Source organism: Ceratotherium simum, chromosome 6 (genome assembly GCF_057802395.1).
Source record: "Ceratotherium simum simum isolate JZ-2026a chromosome 6, ASM5780239v1, whole genome shotgun sequence".
Lineage (NCBI taxonomy): Eukaryota > Metazoa > Chordata > Mammalia > Perissodactyla > Rhinocerotidae > Ceratotherium > Ceratotherium simum.
Window position 1 is genome coordinate 58522316 of NC_141905.1, and position 16771 is coordinate 58539086.

General features: G+C 52.8%; 2 protein-coding genes across 6 annotated transcripts in view; both read left to right on the forward strand.

Annotated features, from left to right (window-relative positions):
• Positions 1-5251, forward strand: part of UBTD1 (ubiquitin domain containing 1) — a 52785-nt gene extending 47534 nt beyond the window's left edge. For all 4 annotated transcript variants that reach the window (XM_087432376.1, XM_087432374.1, XM_004427912.3 and 1 more), the window contains 2 exons: positions 2530-2757; positions 4136-5251. In XM_087432376.1, the coding sequence (XP_087288502.1) occupies positions 2583-2757; positions 4136-4521 (561 nt within the window). In that variant the 5' untranslated portion in view covers positions 2530-2582 and the 3' untranslated portion in view covers positions 4522-5251. The remainder of the gene's footprint in view (positions 1-2529; positions 2758-4135) is intronic.
• Positions 5252-6708: 1457 nt separating this feature from the next.
• ANKRD2 (ankyrin repeat domain 2) lies at positions 6709-16490 on the forward strand. 2 transcript variants are annotated; one of them, XM_004427913.3, is made up of 9 exons: positions 6709-6977; positions 10142-10246; positions 11325-11483; positions 11584-11691; positions 13219-13317; positions 13690-13788; positions 15108-15206; positions 15313-15411; positions 16205-16490. In XM_004427913.3, exons 1-9 carry the CDS (start codon positions 6903-6905, stop codon positions 16352-16354), a joined length of 993 nt encoding a protein of 330 aa, XP_004427970.3. In that variant the 5' UTR covers positions 6709-6902; the 3' UTR covers positions 16355-16490. The 2 variants fall into 2 exon arrangements, with proteins under 2 accessions (XP_004427970.3, XP_087288505.1); XM_087432379.1 differs by lacking the exon at positions 15108-15206 and having other exon boundaries at positions 6743-6977.
• Positions 16491-16771: the final 281 nt, after the last annotated feature.

Sequence of the window (16771 nt, forward strand, 5' to 3'; positions counted from 1 at the left end):
CTTATTACTTCATAACCATCTTACACATGTGTGCGCACACGTGTGCACACACACACCCACACACCCCCCATCTGCGTTGCTCCTTCTCACTTTGAGCACATTTCTGTACATCCTGGTTCTATTTCTGGGCTCTGTTCTACTCCGTTGGCCCATTTGTCTCTTGTTCTAGTACTACATTGACTACAGCTTTATAATTAGTGTTGTTAATGGTAGTGCAAGTTCTCCCACCTTATTCTTCTCTAGGAGTATCTTTGTTCTTCTGTATAAACTTTAGAATCAGCTTGCCATTTTCCTTGAAAAAAACCTCCCACTTAGGAATTTTTTTGGAATTGCATTAAATTTATAGATCAGGTTAGAGGAAACTGGACATCTTAATGATCTTGTTGAGCATTGCTTCATCCCCATTCTTCCTATTGTATCCTTCTGGAAAGTCTGATTAAAAATGTTAGACCAGGGGCCAGCCCGGTGGCGTAGTGGTTAAGTTCGTTGCACTCCACTTCGGCGGTCTGGGTTCGCAGGGTCAGGTCCCGGGCACAGACGTGTACCACTCATCACGCCATGCTGTGGCGGCGACCAACGTACAAAATAGAGGAAGATTGGCACAGGTGTAGCTCAGGACCAATCTTCTTCAAGCAAAAAGACTAAGATTGGCAACAGATGTTAGCTCAGGGCCACTCTTCCTCACCAAAAAAAAAAAAAAAACAAAAGTTAGACCATCTGAACTTCAGTTATTATATTTTTCATTTCTACAAGTTTTGTGTGGTTCTTTTAATTTCTGGTTGGTCTTTCTTTATAATCTCTTTTTCTCTGTTCGTATTTTTAAGACTCTCTTATTTCTTAAACTCGGCATTTCATAATCTGTGTCTGATAAATCCCATATCTGAAGTCTTTGTGAGTCTGACTCTGCTGATTTTGCTGGCTCTGGCTCATATTGCCTTGTTTCCTTATATTTTGTGATTTTTTTCTACCTATGACCTTATTATTTATTTTCCTTGCAACTTTATCTCGGGAATTCTCTGAGGCCTCTGTTTGAAGTTGTTTTCCTACAAAGAGGATTTGCATTTCCGTCTGCTAACCCAGGAATACTTTAAATTAAATGTCTGGCTTGAGAGTTTTCTGCCTGCACAGGTATTAGTGGCAAACCCACAGGAGGGCTGTTTGTGGATTCCATTCTGACCCGAAACCCTCACTCTTGTCACATGACCTCAGGCAAAAGTCATTTAATCTCTTTGCGCCTGTCCCATCGTGTCTGTGAAAGAGCAATAATAACACCTCCACCTAAGGCTATCGCAGGGATGGAATGGGATAATGTGTATAAGGTGCTTGCATGGGGTTCCCTACACAATGAGTAGCCAGCAAATGTCATTCTCCTCCCTTGAGGAGCCCCCCGCTCCTGCTCAGCCGGTAGGGGCAGCCTGATGGCAGCCCCAGCCTTAGCCCCGCCTCGCCTGTAGGATCCGAGTTATAGTGGGAGCCGAGTGCTTTAGCCCTCACCCCTGGGGCTCATTCTGCCTTCAACTTTGAGGTGACTGAGCCTCCTAAAGCATTTGAGAGATGCTCCTGCCCTCACTCTTGACCGTGGTCTCGAGTTGTCTTAGAGGTCCCTTGGGGCTAGGTACCAAGAAAAATGACAGTTCACAGAATTGTTTTCTTCTTCAGATGCTGTAGGGATTTTTTGGTTGGTTGGTTATGATTTTTTAAAAAAAATTCTTTGTAACTATATGGTGGAACACTAATATCAAGACATTACACTTGTTCATAATTTTTGATCCTGAGAATAAACATTGACAGTAATATAAGTTTGAAATAAACAGAAAGTTGTAGATTGGGCATGAAAATGTTTTAAATCCTTTCTGTAACAAGGAATATAAAAAAATAAATTTGATAATGTGAACTCAACTATATTGAGAAAAATGGGGAAAAGGAAGCTGAAAGGAAGTATTTCAAAGTATCAGCGGTGGTTACTTCTGAGTAGTAGAATTCTTGAGTCATTTTTTTCCCCCATGGCAGCGTGGTACAGGTAGTGGCCAGAGGGTGCCCTTGGGAGTCAGAAAGTCTTGGGTTAAATTGGTACCTGTATGGCCTGAGACCAAGGACAAGCTCTCTGGGTCTTAGTTTCCCCACCCATGGGGTTGTTTTGAGCATCAAATGCATAATGGGTCTAAAGTGCCTAGCCTGCGATCTGGCCCAAGCTGGCTCCGTAGTGGTGGCAGTTATTATATTTACACATGTACATTCTTTCCATATTTTTAAAAATTGAACATGTACTATCTTATAATCAAAGAAAGAGTGAAATTGAAACTTAACAGCAGCAACAACAACAAAGGCAGTATATGCTTTGCTGACAAAAGTATTTTATATCCCCAGGTTGGGTGTGTGCAATTTCCAGACTCTTCCCTGACTCCAAGGAAGGGCCCATAGACCTAAATACTTAGGAGCCACTGCCTTGGGGTACCGGGCAGGGAGAGGCTGGGGAGAGGGTGGAATTGGCTTTGGAGATGCTGAGCCTCTCCCTTCTGTCCTGCCCAGGACGCAATGAGCCCCTGAAGAAGGAGCGGCTCAAGTGGAAGAGCGACTACCCCATGACCGATGGGCAGCTGCGGAGCAAACGGGACGAGTTCTGGGACACGGCACCTGCCTTCGAGGGCCGCAAGGAGATCTGGGACGCCCTCAAGGCCGCAGCATACGCGGCTGAGGCCAATGACCACGAGCTGGCTCAGGCCATCCTGGATGGAGCCAGCATCACCCTGCCTCATGGTGAGCGGGCAGGGCAGGGGCTTTATCCCCACTGGAGCGAGGGGGCAGTCAGTGCCATTTAGGGTGGAGGAGAGCCTGTGGCCAGCCGCACATCAGGAGTTTCTGTCCAGGCTGGTGGGTGGCAAGTGCGGCTATTCACTTGTTCATTCAAGCGACTCTTACTGAGCGTGGACCAGGAGTGGGACACAAAGAAAAACGAGACACAGTCTCTGCTTGCCTAATGAGGGGATAGAAAGGCACCAACAAACCTCAAAGCAGTGTGATGAGAGCAAGGTAAAGGTTTCTCAGGGCACTCTGGAATCCCAGAACATCTGAGGTACTAACCTTCTATTGGGTGCTTATTGTGTGCTGGGCACTGAACTAGAAGCTTCTGCTGCATTATCTCATTTAAGTCCAAAACAGCCCTATGGGGCCGTGTAAAGTAGAGGGTAACAGTGGAACTCTGGAGTCATAGACCTGGGTTTAACACGAGTGTCTCTATTTCCTAGCTATGACCTTGAGCAAGGAGCTTCTCAAATTTAAAGCCTCAGAGACTTAGAGCTGTAAAGTGGGGATACCTACCTCATAGGGTTGTTAGGATTCAGCAAGACACGCATAACATCACTTAGTCCAATCCCACACTTAGTAGGTGCTCAAGGCACAGTAAATATGTTTCTCCATGCAATACATTGTACGTGTAAGGAAACTGAGGCCATCTAGGGTATAAGCCATGAAGAGCAGGGCCTCTGCTGTTTCATTCATCCTTCTAACCCCAGCACCCAACACATATACTCAGGAAAGAGCTGTTAAATGAACAAATGGAAAGTTAAGTAATTTGCCAGGGTTGAAGGAGCCAGTACCTGGTGGAGCCAGAATGCCAGCCCAGGTCTTCCTGACTCTACCTTGAGCTCCTGCCAGCTGTCCCAGGGAGATCTGACCGTTGGGTGGCTTTGGGGACTGTGGGGTGGCCGTGACAGGTATATTAGTCTGCTCGGGCTACCATAACAAAATATCACAGATTGGGCGGTTTATTAAACAACAGAGATTTATTTCTCACAGTTCTGGAGGCTGAGAAGCCCAAGATCAAATTTGGTTTGGCTGATTTGGTTTTTGATGACGACTCTCTTCTTGGCTCATGGACGGCCACCTGCTCACTATGTCCTCACATGGTGGAGAGAGACAGCTCTCTGGTGTCTCTTATAAGGACACTAATCCTGTTAGATTAGGGCCTCATTCCTATGACCTCATTTAACCTTAATTACTCCCATATAGGCCCCTGTCTCCAAATATAGTGACCTTGGGGGTTAGGGCTTCAACATACAAATTTTGGAGGGGGACACAATTTAGTCTATAACAGTGGGTCCCCCAGCAGACTCTGCCCGCTCTGCCTTTCCCACAGGCACCCTCTGTGAATGCTATGATGAGCTGGGCAATCGCTACCAGCTGCCCATCTACTGCTTGTCGCCACCCGTGAACCTGCTGCTGGAGCACACTGAGGAGGAGAGCCTGGAGCCCCCCGAGCCCACACCCAGCGTGCGCCGCGAGTTCCCGCTGAAGGTGCGCCTCTCTACGGGCAAGGACGTGAGGCTCAGTGCCAGCCTGCCCGACACAGTCGGGCAGCTCAAGAGGCAGCTGCATACCCAGGAGGGCATTGAGCCATCCTGGCAGCGATGGTTCTTCTCCGGGAAGCTGCTCACAGACCGCACACGCCTCCAGGAAACTAAGATCCAGAAAGATTTTGTCATCCAGGTCATCATCAACCAGCCCCCACCACCCCAGGACTGATGAACCCACGGACCCCTGGGCAGAGAGGCCAAGGAGGGCCTCTGTGGGGCTGAGAGGCCTCCCGGCTGGAGCACTAGGCCCCCCAACCCTGCTGCTGCCTTCGAATGCTGTTTTTTTTCTTCAGGGGCACCTCCCTGCTATATGGCTGCTGGGCAAGCCGTGAAGGGACCCTGCCTCCCAGGGGCACTGTGGGCCACCTGTGCCCAGCACACAGGAGGCAGTGTGCTGCCACACACAGGCCTTGCCAACCTTGTCAGAGAAAAGGCAAACTGGGGCCCTCCAGCCTGCCTCTCTCCTGTGGCAGGTTCGAGCCACGAGGGCCAGCTTAGAGGCCCCTGGAGCCCAGATCTGTCATCTGGTGCTGCCGGCTGTGCTCACTCCAGTTTTCTGCTCAGGGTCTGAAGCAGCTGCTGTCTCCTTCCCCTGCCCCCACCCCCTGACTCTGCCCTGGGCACAGTGCCTGTCCCCCGGAGGGGAGAGGACCAGACCGCCCATGAGCCCCAGGGGCGGGAAACCTGAGGCCGGCCTCTGCCTCTCCCTGCCCCCAGCACAATTGGCAGAGATGAGGCGGGTGGCCGGCTGGCTGGGCTGTTGTGGCAGGGGTCTGCACAGGGCCATCTCCTGGCTGTCACCCAAGTGGTGGGGGATCTGCAGCCTGGTGGAGGCCCCACAGCAGGTCCCTGTGTACAGACGTATCTGCATATTTATCAATAAAGCCTTTTGCTCCTTCCTTCTCTCTTGCTTGGCTTTGCCTTGGGGTTCTCCTGTGGCTCTGTGGAGCCCCCTGGAGCCAGTTCTTGTGTGGGAGCAGGTGGGTGCAAGGCTTCCCCAGCTGCTCCGGGCGCAGCAGAGAGGACGGTGGAGCGAGCCTTGAACTGCTTGCATTCTAGGCCCTGTGTTTTCACGGGTCCTCAGGAACAGCCACTTAACCTCTGAACCCAGTTTGCTTATCTTTAAAGTGGAGATGATGCCACCTCTCCTGCCTCCTCCCTCAGTTGCTCAGAAGATTAAATGGGATCACAGATGTGAAAGTGCTTTGAAAACAAAGGCTGCGTCTCAGGAAGGCAGTGTTCGTTACCTGCTGGTCTGCTCCTGCAGCAGGAGGGTGTGGGCTTCCAGCTCCAGCCCCGTGAGCCAGCCCGCAGGATGGCGGTGTGTGCAGAAATCCTGGACACTGCACCTTTGGTGATATGAAAGCAAAATCTCTGACCAATTTAGATGATGAGCATGTGTTGGCTTACCAGCAAGGGAACTGGAGAGAAACGGGAGCCGGTTCCTGCACTTCCTGCGGGTAAAGTGTGCGTATAAGCAGAGAGGGGGATCTCAGATAAGGTGGTTTAGCTCAGGAGCTCAGGACAGGCTGCGTGAGCATTACAGAACCGCAGAGCTGTGGCATCTATGGTTCACTGGCAGGTGGAACCTGGGTCATGGTGACCCAGGGCTCGCTCCCACGGTTCCAGGTGTGGAACTGAGCAAGTACAGAGCTGCTTTTTCTCCAGTTGGGAGTGTTTTTCTTTCTGAGTGAGCATGGCCAGACCCCTGTCAGGGTGGCCTAACAGGGAAACCGGCAAGGAAAGGATGATCAGTTGTAGCTGGTGTCCTCGTCAGCTGGGCTTGGCACTGCGCTCTGGCCCTTCCAGTGGCTTCCTGAGACCCCTCTTGAAGCAAGACCCCGTAAGTCCAGCAGAGGCTCCCTGAGGACTTACCCTGATGGGGTGAGGTTTGTCAGGGACTAATGGACATGCAGCCAAATGCAGTAATGCTTCACTAGGGGGCGCTGTGGGACCCCAGAGAGGCAAAGGCCTGTGTGAGCTGTGGGCAAAGAGGGAGGCAGCTGCCCTGACCCCCACCCACTGCCCTGGCACTCCAGCCCGGACAAGGCAGATCTGCCCCTTTCCAGAGCCAGCAGGGCCTGTTCACGGGACTGCCTGGGGACTCAGGCCCATCTTGGGTCCCCACATTTGGCTTTCAGGCCCCCTCACTGGCACTTGCTGGACACAGTTTCCAGGTGTCCAGCAGGTGGCACTGCCATCAGGGATAGGGGCAGCCAGCGGGTCCTTTGTGTAGTCCAGCTGCCCTGGCTAAGGCCCAGCTGGGCCCAAGCACTCATGACAGCAGCTGGGCAGGCTCCTTCCTGCAGCCCCTGCTCTCGCGGTGCTGTGTCCTCCGGATCCAATAGGCCAGGGGTTGCAGAGGCAACTGTCCCTGCCTCCCCCTGCCCTTTGGGGCTGCCCGGGGTGAAGGTGACAGGTGGGGAAGGCAGGTGGAGAAATGGGCCAGTGAGCTCATGGCAAAGGCGCCTGGTGGGGCGGGGTGGGGCGCCCTGGCCTATAAAGCCCCCAAGGCCCTGTGGCCTGCAGAGGCGGGTTACAGACGGCACCATGGCGGACTCCGAGGCGGTGCAGAGGGCCACGGAGCTTATCGAGCAGCGGCTGGCGGAGGAGGAGGAGAATGAGGTATGGGGCAGGGGTGTGGGGACCCAAGGGGGTTAGAGGGAGATCCAGCTCTGCTGTTAAGGGAAAGGGGAGCCTGGCTGCCACACTTGGGGTGGGGAGGGGACAGGTGTTCCAACTGGTTCCATTCCTGCCCCAGGTGTTCCTGGCAGAGGGGTTTGCTGACAGTGGGAGACTAAGGCTTCAGTCCCAAGAAATGAGAGACTGTGAAGTGGACGAGCCAAGCTAGGCTCCCCGAGACCCTACCCACCCACCTGGGCTTCAAGGAGATGGGCCAGGCTGCACAGACCAGGACAGCTGGGGCACTGCCTGGGAATGCGGGAATGTGGAGCCCTGAGGTCCCCTAGCTGCTGAGTGGGAGGCTGGGACAGGAGAAACTCCAGTGTTTGGCCCCTGAAGAAGACTAGAGACTGGGAGCAGAGCGAGGGAGGGACGCTGAAAAAGGAGGCATGGACTTTCCCAGGACTGCCAGCCACGCTTGGGGAGGCCTTGGGAGCATGGGGCTCTAGGCAAGTGCATTTTCTCTGAGATAAAGAAATGAGGGGGGGTGTGTGTGTGGAGGGTATGGGCTTGTCCTACTCTTCATTTTATTTAAACTAATACTTGACCTAGAGTCTGCTATGCCAAGCGCCCGGTGCTCTGAGGAATGAGAGGATCAGTACCGGGCCTCCTGGTACAACCCCTCACTCATTTTAGCCACCATTTGTCGGGTGCACAGTCAACTAAGAAACAAGGCAGAGTGAAGAAATGGTGAAATAGGGGTGTTAAATCAGAAGTGAAGGAGCACAGAGGGTGGGGGAGTCATTCCCACTGTGGGCCCTCGAGGACTTCTCCCTGAACAGTATGGCATTTGAGCTGGACCCTCAAGGAAGGTGAGTGAAAATCAGGAGTGAGGAGGGTATTCCAGGCTAAGGAAATGACAGGCACTGACAACAGGGTGAGTGAAGCGTGACTGTTATGAGAGAGTCTGGTGGTAGAGGCTAAGGCCAGGAAGGGAGGTAGGGCATGAACTAGAGAGGGCCATGTGAGCGATATTTATTCCATGGGCAGTGGGGAGCCACTAAGTGTTGTTGAGTGAGGGAAAATGGTGCCATCTGACCTATTTTAGGACGGCAACTCTGACAGCCCTGAGAAGGACTTGTTGGAGGGGGAAAGACTGGCCCTGACAGGAATGGAAGGGAGGAGATAAATCGGTTTAGAGATAGACTCCATTCAAAAAAGGCAGAGGGACTGAATGGGGGTGAGGAAGATGGAAGGATCAGGACTCCAGGGGAAGAGGAAATGAGGACCAGGGAAGGGAGTGCAGTTTGTGGGGGAAGAGCTTGGCCTGAGCCCGCTGAGCCCTGGCTGGGCCTCCCTGGATCTCCAGGAATCCACAGGAGGGCATATGCACATGTGCTGGCCAGTGCCAGGCAGATGAGTCATGCTGCTGTGCCATCTCTGGAGTGCAGCCACTGGACACAGAGACCTTCGGCAAGGGGACACAGAGCAGTCCTCATCCACTCATTCATCCAACAAATAGAGCAGCAAAGCTATGCCCACAGAGCCAGCCTTCCCACCGAGGGTCTCCCGCATGCAGGACTCTGTACTGAGCACTGGGCGGGCATCCTCGCATTGAATCTGTACGATCATCTCTGAAGTAAGGTGGGAGTTTTGTTTTGTTGTGTTTCACCAACTAGCATCCAATTCAGTAAACGCTTATTGAACACCTACTGTATGCAGCCCACAAAGACAATCTGAAGTGAGGGGCTACAGAGTCTGGGTAAGGCATGGGTGGGCATTAGAGTCCCTAGTTGTTTCCACCAGGCCCCAGCCCAGCAGGGTTCTCAGAGGAGAGCCGCTGTCCAGCCTGCACCCCCTTCCTGGGGTGGGAGAAGAAGGAGGGCCCCAAGACCAGCCCAGGGGCTGGGGCTTTGTTTTGGGGAGCTTACTGGGTCAGGTCATCACTGAGGACTTAGTGGTGGGCAGAGATGCTAAGCCCTCCTGCCATCATCCATTAACTCATTTTATTCTCCAAACATTTGCTGAGCACCTACTATGTGCTAGGCCCTGTCACGGGGATACCAAGATGATTAAGACCCAAGCCCACCCTCTGGATGCTCCATGAGGAGCCCAGCCAGGGTGCAACATGTGGTGGTAGCTGCAGCCCTAGGTTGTCCCTTGTCCCTGGAAGAAGATGCAGTGTTTCAGGCAAGGCCAGCACTGGGGAGACCTCAAACCACGTAAGCCCAACATGGAAGAGAGAAGCCAGTGGACAACAGGACATTTGAAGTAAAGACCCGGGAAATCAGCCTTCAAAACGACCCTTGAAGAGTATAACACTGGAGCCCGGTGCAAAATGCGAAAGGCAGCTGAGAGCTCTGTAAGGGTGGCCTTTCCTCCCCAGCTGCCATCTTACTCAGCACCCTCCAACCTCAGCACCCTCCAACCTCACTGTCCCCGGTGCACGGGGACTTCAGAGACAGGGGCGCCAGCACTCCACAAGCAGTGTTCTCCTTCAGAAGAGAGAAGGAGACAGGAGGAGTGCCCACGCGAGTCAGAGCTACAAACGGAGAGGGCCGTGGAAGGAGTTGCACCCGTATTATTACAATGAGAGTGAGGTTATTACTTAGAGTTTACTTCAGCCTGAAAGCTGGGGGGCTGTGGCTCCCATCCCTTAGGTTTTCTGAGAGCAACAGTTTCCAAGCTCTAGGATTTCATGGATCAGTAAAATCTGAGGGAAAGACGTTGGTATCTGACATCAAGTTGCCAAATTTTTGTATTGCCAAGTAAGCCCATTTAAAAATAACTACCATCTCTTATCACAATTATTTCATCAAAGTGAATTTTTAATGCCAAAAAATAGTAATAATGTCAGTGCTTGAACACGTGAGTATATTTAAGTCCATGAAAACTCATTCTAGTAGTCCTTAATCTTGTTTTGCTGGAAACCCAGAGCAGTCAGCGGACAGGTGACTGAGCTGGGGTTGGGGCTGAGGCTGCGGTGGACAGCCCTGCTCTGGCCTGGGGCCCTCCAGGACCACCCAGGAGTGGGGCAGGTGAAGGGCTCTGAGGTCACACAGCAGGAGATCCTTGGGGGTGTCCTTGGAGTGGTTGGGGGAGAGGCTGCCTGCCTCCCCAGGCACTGCAGGCAAGCCCTGGAGCACGGCCTCTCCTTGGCTCACCAGAAACTCCGAGGAACCACCCATGGAAAGAAGCTGCCCCTGGACATGCTGGTGCTGGAGGATGAGAAGAACCACAGAGCTCAGAGTCCGGCCTTACAAAAGGTTAAGGTAAGCGCCAGCAGAATGCAGTATCTGCGCTCAGGACAGGCCGGGCAGTCATGGCCTTCCTCTTCCTAGTGTGGTCCATGAACCAGCAGCTCGGCAGCCCCTGGGAGCATGTCAGCAGCATCTGGCCCCACCCTACACCTGCTGAATCGGAACCTGCACGAGTACAAGATCCCAGGGGACTCATTTTGGAAGCCCCAGTGATAAGGCAGCCATACAGCAGGACATGATGCAGGGGTTAAGGGGCTGAGGGAGGCTGTGTGTGCTGAGATCTCCATGCTGATAAGAGAAAGCCAGTTTCCAGACCTCCATGTGGAAGATGATCCCATAGGACGCATGTCTGAAAGGGCATCAAGCGGACCATGACAGAACTTACCTCTGAGAGAGAAGGCTTTCTCTTCATACCTTTTATGCTTGTGTATTACTTTTTAAAAATTTTTTTAATTTTTGTTTTCTTTAGTAAGATCAGCCCTGAGCTTACATCCGATGCCAGTCCTCCTCTTTTTCCCAAGGAAGACTGGCCCTGGGCTAACATCCATCCCCATCTTCCTCCACTTTATAGGGGACTCCGCCACAGCATGGCTTGACAAGCAGTGCGTCAGTGTGTTCCCGGGATCCGAACCTACGAATCCGGGCTGCCGCAGTGGAGGGCACGCGCTTAATCACTACGCCACGGGCCGGCCACTTATTTTTTATTTTTAACGTTAATTATGTATTACTTTCATGATCATACACACACAAATGGAATGGCACGGAGAGCCGATCCGGATCCTGTTGTGACGGCCTGGGTTAAGAATTGCCTCTGAGATTCCTTCATCAACTCCCCACCCTATGTGGGGCCTTGAAGCTGGGCAGTTTTGAGGCAGCCGCCTCAAGCCTCCCTTGGCCCCCGATCTGAGACATCCGTGTCCTGGTCTCATCTGCTTTTCCTTGTCCTGGGCAGGAGAGCTAGACCTGGATTCTTTCTCTCTTGAGACGGTCTCCCCATCCTCCCTCTCAAGCTTAGCTCGGGGTGAGGAGCGCAGCTAAGCCCCCGAACTCTGTGTCCCAGCACGGGGGTTGATGGGCCATCCCCACGCAGGGCCAAGAGCGTGTGCGGAAGACATCCTTAGACCTGCGGCGGGAGATCATCGACGTGGGCGGGATCCAGAACCTCATCAAGCTGCGGAAAAAACGGAAGCAGAAGAAGCGAGAAGCCCTGGCCGCCCCCCAGGAGCCGCCTCCAGAGCCCGAGGAGATTGTAAGGGTCCCGAGGACGACACCTGTGTGGGTAGGGGGAGCCCGGGAGGGCCTGGGATCGCTGCGGGGCGGCCCTCCATGGCTGCATTCACGCCCTCCAGACCGGTCCTGTGGACGGCGAGACATTCCTGAAAGCAGCGGTGGAGGGGAAAATGAAGGTCATTGAGAAGTTCCTGGCCGATGGGGGTTCCCCTGACACCTGCGATCAGGTGATATTCCCACCCGCCCCTGCGCCTGTGCCTGCCTCCCTTTCAGAGTTACCACGCCCACCCCGCCCACTTGTGGGCCTGTTTGAGAACTGGCATCCGATGTCCTTTGGGAAGGAGGCGCTGGGAAGATTTGGGATGCCCCCTTCCCCACACAGGAATTTATCTAAATCCTTAGATCCTTTTCAACTTGAACCACTTCCAGAGTAACAAATGTCAAGGGGTTTTTTAGGGAAGAAAGAGGAGTGGAATCAAATAAAAAGAGCCCAAGACCAGGAGATTTGGGCTGGAGTCCCATCTCTGCCACTCCTTTGCTTTGTGACCTGCGGCTAGGCCCATCACTTCTCCGTGCCTCAGTTTCGTCCTCTGTAAAATGGCCTACTTCCTTTAGCACATGTTACGAGGATCAAATGGAATATTAGCACCTCGATAAGTACTTATTGAATGAATGAAAAAACTATAAAGCACATGCTAGGATATGATTTTTGTGTCACGTTGTATCATGTCATACTTCCTTTTTAAAATTATTTTTATTTTATTGTGGTAAAATATATATAACATGAAATATGCTTTTTTAACCATTTTAAGTGTACAATTCAGTGGCATTAATTACATTTGCAGTGTTGTGTGACCATCACCACTGTTTTCAAAATGATTCCCATCACTCATCAAACTTCTTTTTGTTTTCCCTGAAACTACCTCTTTCACACTTCATAGGGCGCTCTCTCACACTGGGATTAAGCAAATTAATGGTCACCCCCTTCAGCCTGCGTTATTGTAGGCTTTGACTGCATGTCCTTTCCATTCTTTAGACTCCAGAGTCTTAATCCTGTTGGTCCATCTAAGCATCTCCTACCTCTGAGTACTGTGCTAGGTGCTGGGGGTACAAAAAAGAAAAAGACAAGGGTTGAGAGTAGCTGGGAGACTGGTGCAGAGCCAGCTCATTAGAATATGGAAAGATATGCCCTGGCCTGAGTGTTTCAAGAGACCAAAGCAGAAAGCTGATTGCATTGGGAAGGGGTGAAGTTCATTCCTTCTTTGAATCAGTAATCAGTAATCCAGTGCACCTGCCCATCCTAGGCACTCAGGGGAAATAGAGTCAAGTGAGACTCGGCCCACCCTTGAACACTCTCTCACAGTGGAGTGTTGCCTATGCCCTTGGGATAGCTCTGGCCTAGAGCTTTCAAGAAGATGATGGCACTTGAGCTGCATCTTGATGGAGTTGCAAGAATTCATCAAGCACTCACAGGGAGTGAGGGCAAAGTGGGCATTCTGGCACAGAGAACAGCCTGTGCAAAGGCCTGGCTTGATGTGTTTGGGGGGCAGCGAGAAGGTTGGAGTCTCCAGGGCGGAGGAGAGCTCCAAGGCTGGGCTGGGTAGAGCATGAAGGAGCTGGCAGACGTGGAAGATATGGGGACCCATCACAGGAGTTAGAATCGAGCTGGGGTAAGGCCTGGGTCTCAGCTTGGCTGGGAGATGAGCTCAGGCCTGGGACCAGAGGTCAGGCCCTGACAGTCTCTCTGCGGACAGTTCCGTCGCACAGCACTGCACCGAGCTTCCCTGGAGGGCCACATGGAGATCCTGGAGAAGCTTCTGGAGAGTGGGGCCACTGTGGACTTCCAAGATCGGGTGAGCAAGTGGGCAGGTATTGGTGGGAGGTGGGAGGTGGGTCCAGCACCAGTAGACTCCCTCTCCCTGCAAACCTGTGCCAACATGGGACACAAACAGGCTGCCTCGGGGGCCTGGCCCCACCTTTAGTGGGTTGTAGACCTTGGGCAGGCCTCCTCTCCTCCTGGAGCCTCTTCTGTAAATCTGGCTTGGCCTAGATGGGCCCCAAGGGTTCTTCTGCTCTGCTTGATCCATTGCCCAGCCACTGGAGTACCCCTGTCCCTTCCCTGACCCTTCCCCTGGATATCTCCCTGCCCTCTTGGCTGGAATCCTTTCCCCCAGGGCACTTTCTTCCCTGAAGCTCTGCGATTAGGCCCCATCCTTCTCCTCTAGCTGGATTGCACAGCCATGCACTGGGCCTGCCGTGGGGGCCACTTGGAGGTGGTGAAACTTCTGCAAAGCCGAGGGGCAGACACCAATGTGAGGGATAAGGTGAGGCAATAATGCTCACAGATATTGGGGTGCCTGTGGGGCAGGGGGGTGGGAGACAGAGGGCAGAAAAGCCCAGGAAGGCAGGAAGATAGTGAGCCAGTCTGGCTTCTGGAGTGGCTGTAGAGCCTAGGAGTGGATCCTTGCCATCAACTGCAGGCCCTTGGAGACCAAGATTTGGAGATGGGAGCAGGAAGAGCAGAGGAGAGGGGAGGAGAAGACATCCACTATCTTGGGGGCTTTGGGATTGCCCCAAAGATGCAGGATTTGTTCATCCATGCAATCCTTCATCATCCTTCTTTTTTCTTTTTTTCCTTTTTTTTTAATACATAGTACTCTTTTTTTTAATTTTTATTTATTTATTTTCTCCCCCAAAGCCCCAGTAGACAGTTGTATGTCATAGCTGCACATCCTTCTAGTTGCTGTATGTGGGACGCAGCCTCAGCATGGCCGGAGAAGCAGTGTGTAGGTGCGCACCCGGGATCCGAACCCTGGGCCGCCAGCAGCGGAGCGCACACACTTAACCGCTAAGCCACGGGGCCGGCCATATTTTTCTTTTTTTTAATTTTATTTATTTTTTTTCCCCCAAAGCCCCAGTAGATAGTTGTATGTCATAGCTGCACATCCTTCTAGTTGCTGTATGTGGGACGCGGCCTCAGCATGGCCAGAGAAGCAGTGCGTAGGTGCGCACCCGGGATCCGAACCCAGGCCACCAGCAGCGGAGTGCGCGCACTTAACCACTAAGCCACGGGGCCGGCCCCATCATCCTTCTATCTATCTGTTTATCTGTCCCTCCATCTATCCATCCATTCATTTATTCATTCGTTCATTTATTTATTCACCCACAATTTTTATTCATTCATTCCTTTGTATGTAACCTTGAACAAGTGACAGCCTCTGAGCCTCTGTTGCTCATCTGTAAAATGTCTTACAGTATAGATTAGATGAGGAAATGTATGTAAATTAATTATTTTTTCAACATAAGACTAATGTTTTGTGAGCTTTTGCCATGCCCATCACATAGTCTTCTCTCAATAAATGGCATCTGTTAAAATTAAAAGAAGGACAGAAGAGTGAGCAGTTGCTCGAAGCTGGGTGAGAGGGGAATCACAGAAGGCATCCCGGGGGAGGTGGCATGTAATGCTTCAGAGTTAGGCCATTGGATAGGATGGTGGGGAACTGTAGCATCCCTGCCCCTCCAGGGCTCAGGCCTTGGCACTAGGACTGGGGGAGGGGTTAGGCTGGAGCTCAGACAGCCCCCCTCCCAGAGGCACTACAGTCCAGGCCCCTTCAGCCAGCAGTTCCTGCTACTCCCCACCCAGCTGCTGAGCACCCCCCTGCATGTGGCAGTCCGGACGGGGCACGTGGAGATCGTGGAGCACTTTCTGTCCCTGGGCCTGGACATCAATGCCAAAGACAGAGTGAGTGTCCGGGTTCCCTCTTGCCCAGCCCCACTGTAGGGGTACAAGCAGCCTGAGGGCTCCCCCATGCCCGTGTGGGCCATGCTGAGTGTCACACTGGCTCTAGGAAGGGGACAGCGCCCTGCACGATGCCGTGAGGCTGAACCGCTACAAAATCATCAAACTGCTGCTCCTGCATGGGGCCGATATGATGACCAAGAACCTGGTGAGTTCATTCCTTCCCTGACTCAGTAATCAGTGTGCGCTGCTTGCCCAGGCCTTGTGCTGGGCGCTCGGAGGAAATACAGAACTGAGCAGGATTCGTCTGGAACACTCACAGTGGAGGATCTCTCTGGGCCCCTGGGGATTTGGGGCCCACCCGGCTTCCCAACTCTCTTCATGCTTCTCTATGGCCAGAGTGCAAGTGCAGAGAAGCAGCCAGGAGGGGCAGTAAGAGGGCTTCTCCAAGGCCCCCAAATGGACCACAGGGGGCCCTACTGTCCAGGTTCAGGGAGGCCAAAATCGTGGAGGGACAGAGCTGGAAGGAAGCTCAGCACTTGGTGGGCATGACCATTCCTAGCAGACTGTGTTGGTTCCTGGTGGTCCCTGAGTTCTCAGGATCCTGTGTCCCCTAGTCCAAGCTCTTCTTTGGGGTCCAGAGCAATCACAAAGGGTAGGAGAATGGGGGTCCCCCTGACTCAGGAAAGGCTACGGGGATAATATGAAAGTCAGGAAGATTTAGGGTGTAGATGAGGGCTTCTCAACCGCGGCATTATTGACATTTTGGGCTGGATAATTCTTTGTTATGGGGGGACTGTCCTGTGCATTGTAGGATGTTTAAGCAGCATCCCTGGCCTCTACTCAAGATGCCAGTAGTACTCCTCCCCTCTCAGTTGTTATAACCAAAAATGCCTCCAGACATCGCCAGTTGCTCTTGGTTGGGAACAACTGGCATAGATGAGGGCGCCTCCTGGTACAGACTTCTGCACAGAAACCAGATCTCCTCTTGGTTCCCCCAGGCAGGAAAGACCCCCACGGACCTGGTGCAGCTGTGGCAAGCTGACACTCGGCATGCTCTGCAGCACCCTGAGCCGGTGTCAGAACAGAACGGGCTGGAGGGGCCTGCTGAGAGTGGGCGAGAGACCCCCCAGCCTGTGCCAGCCCAGTAAACACCTGCCCCAGCCCAGCTGGGCACCCCGCCTGGCCCGTGCGTGCAGCTGGAGGGTCATAAGAATGGCCCCCAGAGCTGATGACCCAGCCATTCCTCTGTGCACAACCTGGGAGAACCCACAAGCTACCGCAATAAAAAAGTCATTTTTGCTATGTGTGGTGTTTGTTTCTGTTTGTGTCTGAAATATTTAGGAATGAAGGAAGACTGGGAGCAAGGATGGGCTCAGGGAAGAGGGGCATTGGAGCGCTTTGGCCCCCCTGAGCCAGCCCTGTGGCTTTTCCTCCCGAGGTCTCGAGGTCTCGTCGTCTCCTTGCTTCTTCCCTGCCACACCTCCTCCCAAGTCCCAGCATGAATCAGCTTTGCGATGCACTTGTCCTGGGCCCCCCTCCTGGTGACTGCTGTCCTGTGGGGCTGT

Coding starts and splice junctions, on each gene's coding strand:
- ANKRD2 (XM_004427913.3), top strand. CDS start 6,903: ATGGCGGACTCCGAGGCGGTGCAGAGGGCCACGGAGCTTATCGAGCAG. Junction 11,692..13,218: donor CCCCTGACACCTGCGATCAG/GTGATATTCCCA, acceptor CTCTGCGGACAG/TTCCGTCGCACAGCACTGCA. Junction 13,789..15,107: donor ACACCAATGTGAGGGATAAG/GTGAGGCAATAA, acceptor CTCCCCACCCAG/CTGCTGAGCACCCCCCTGCA.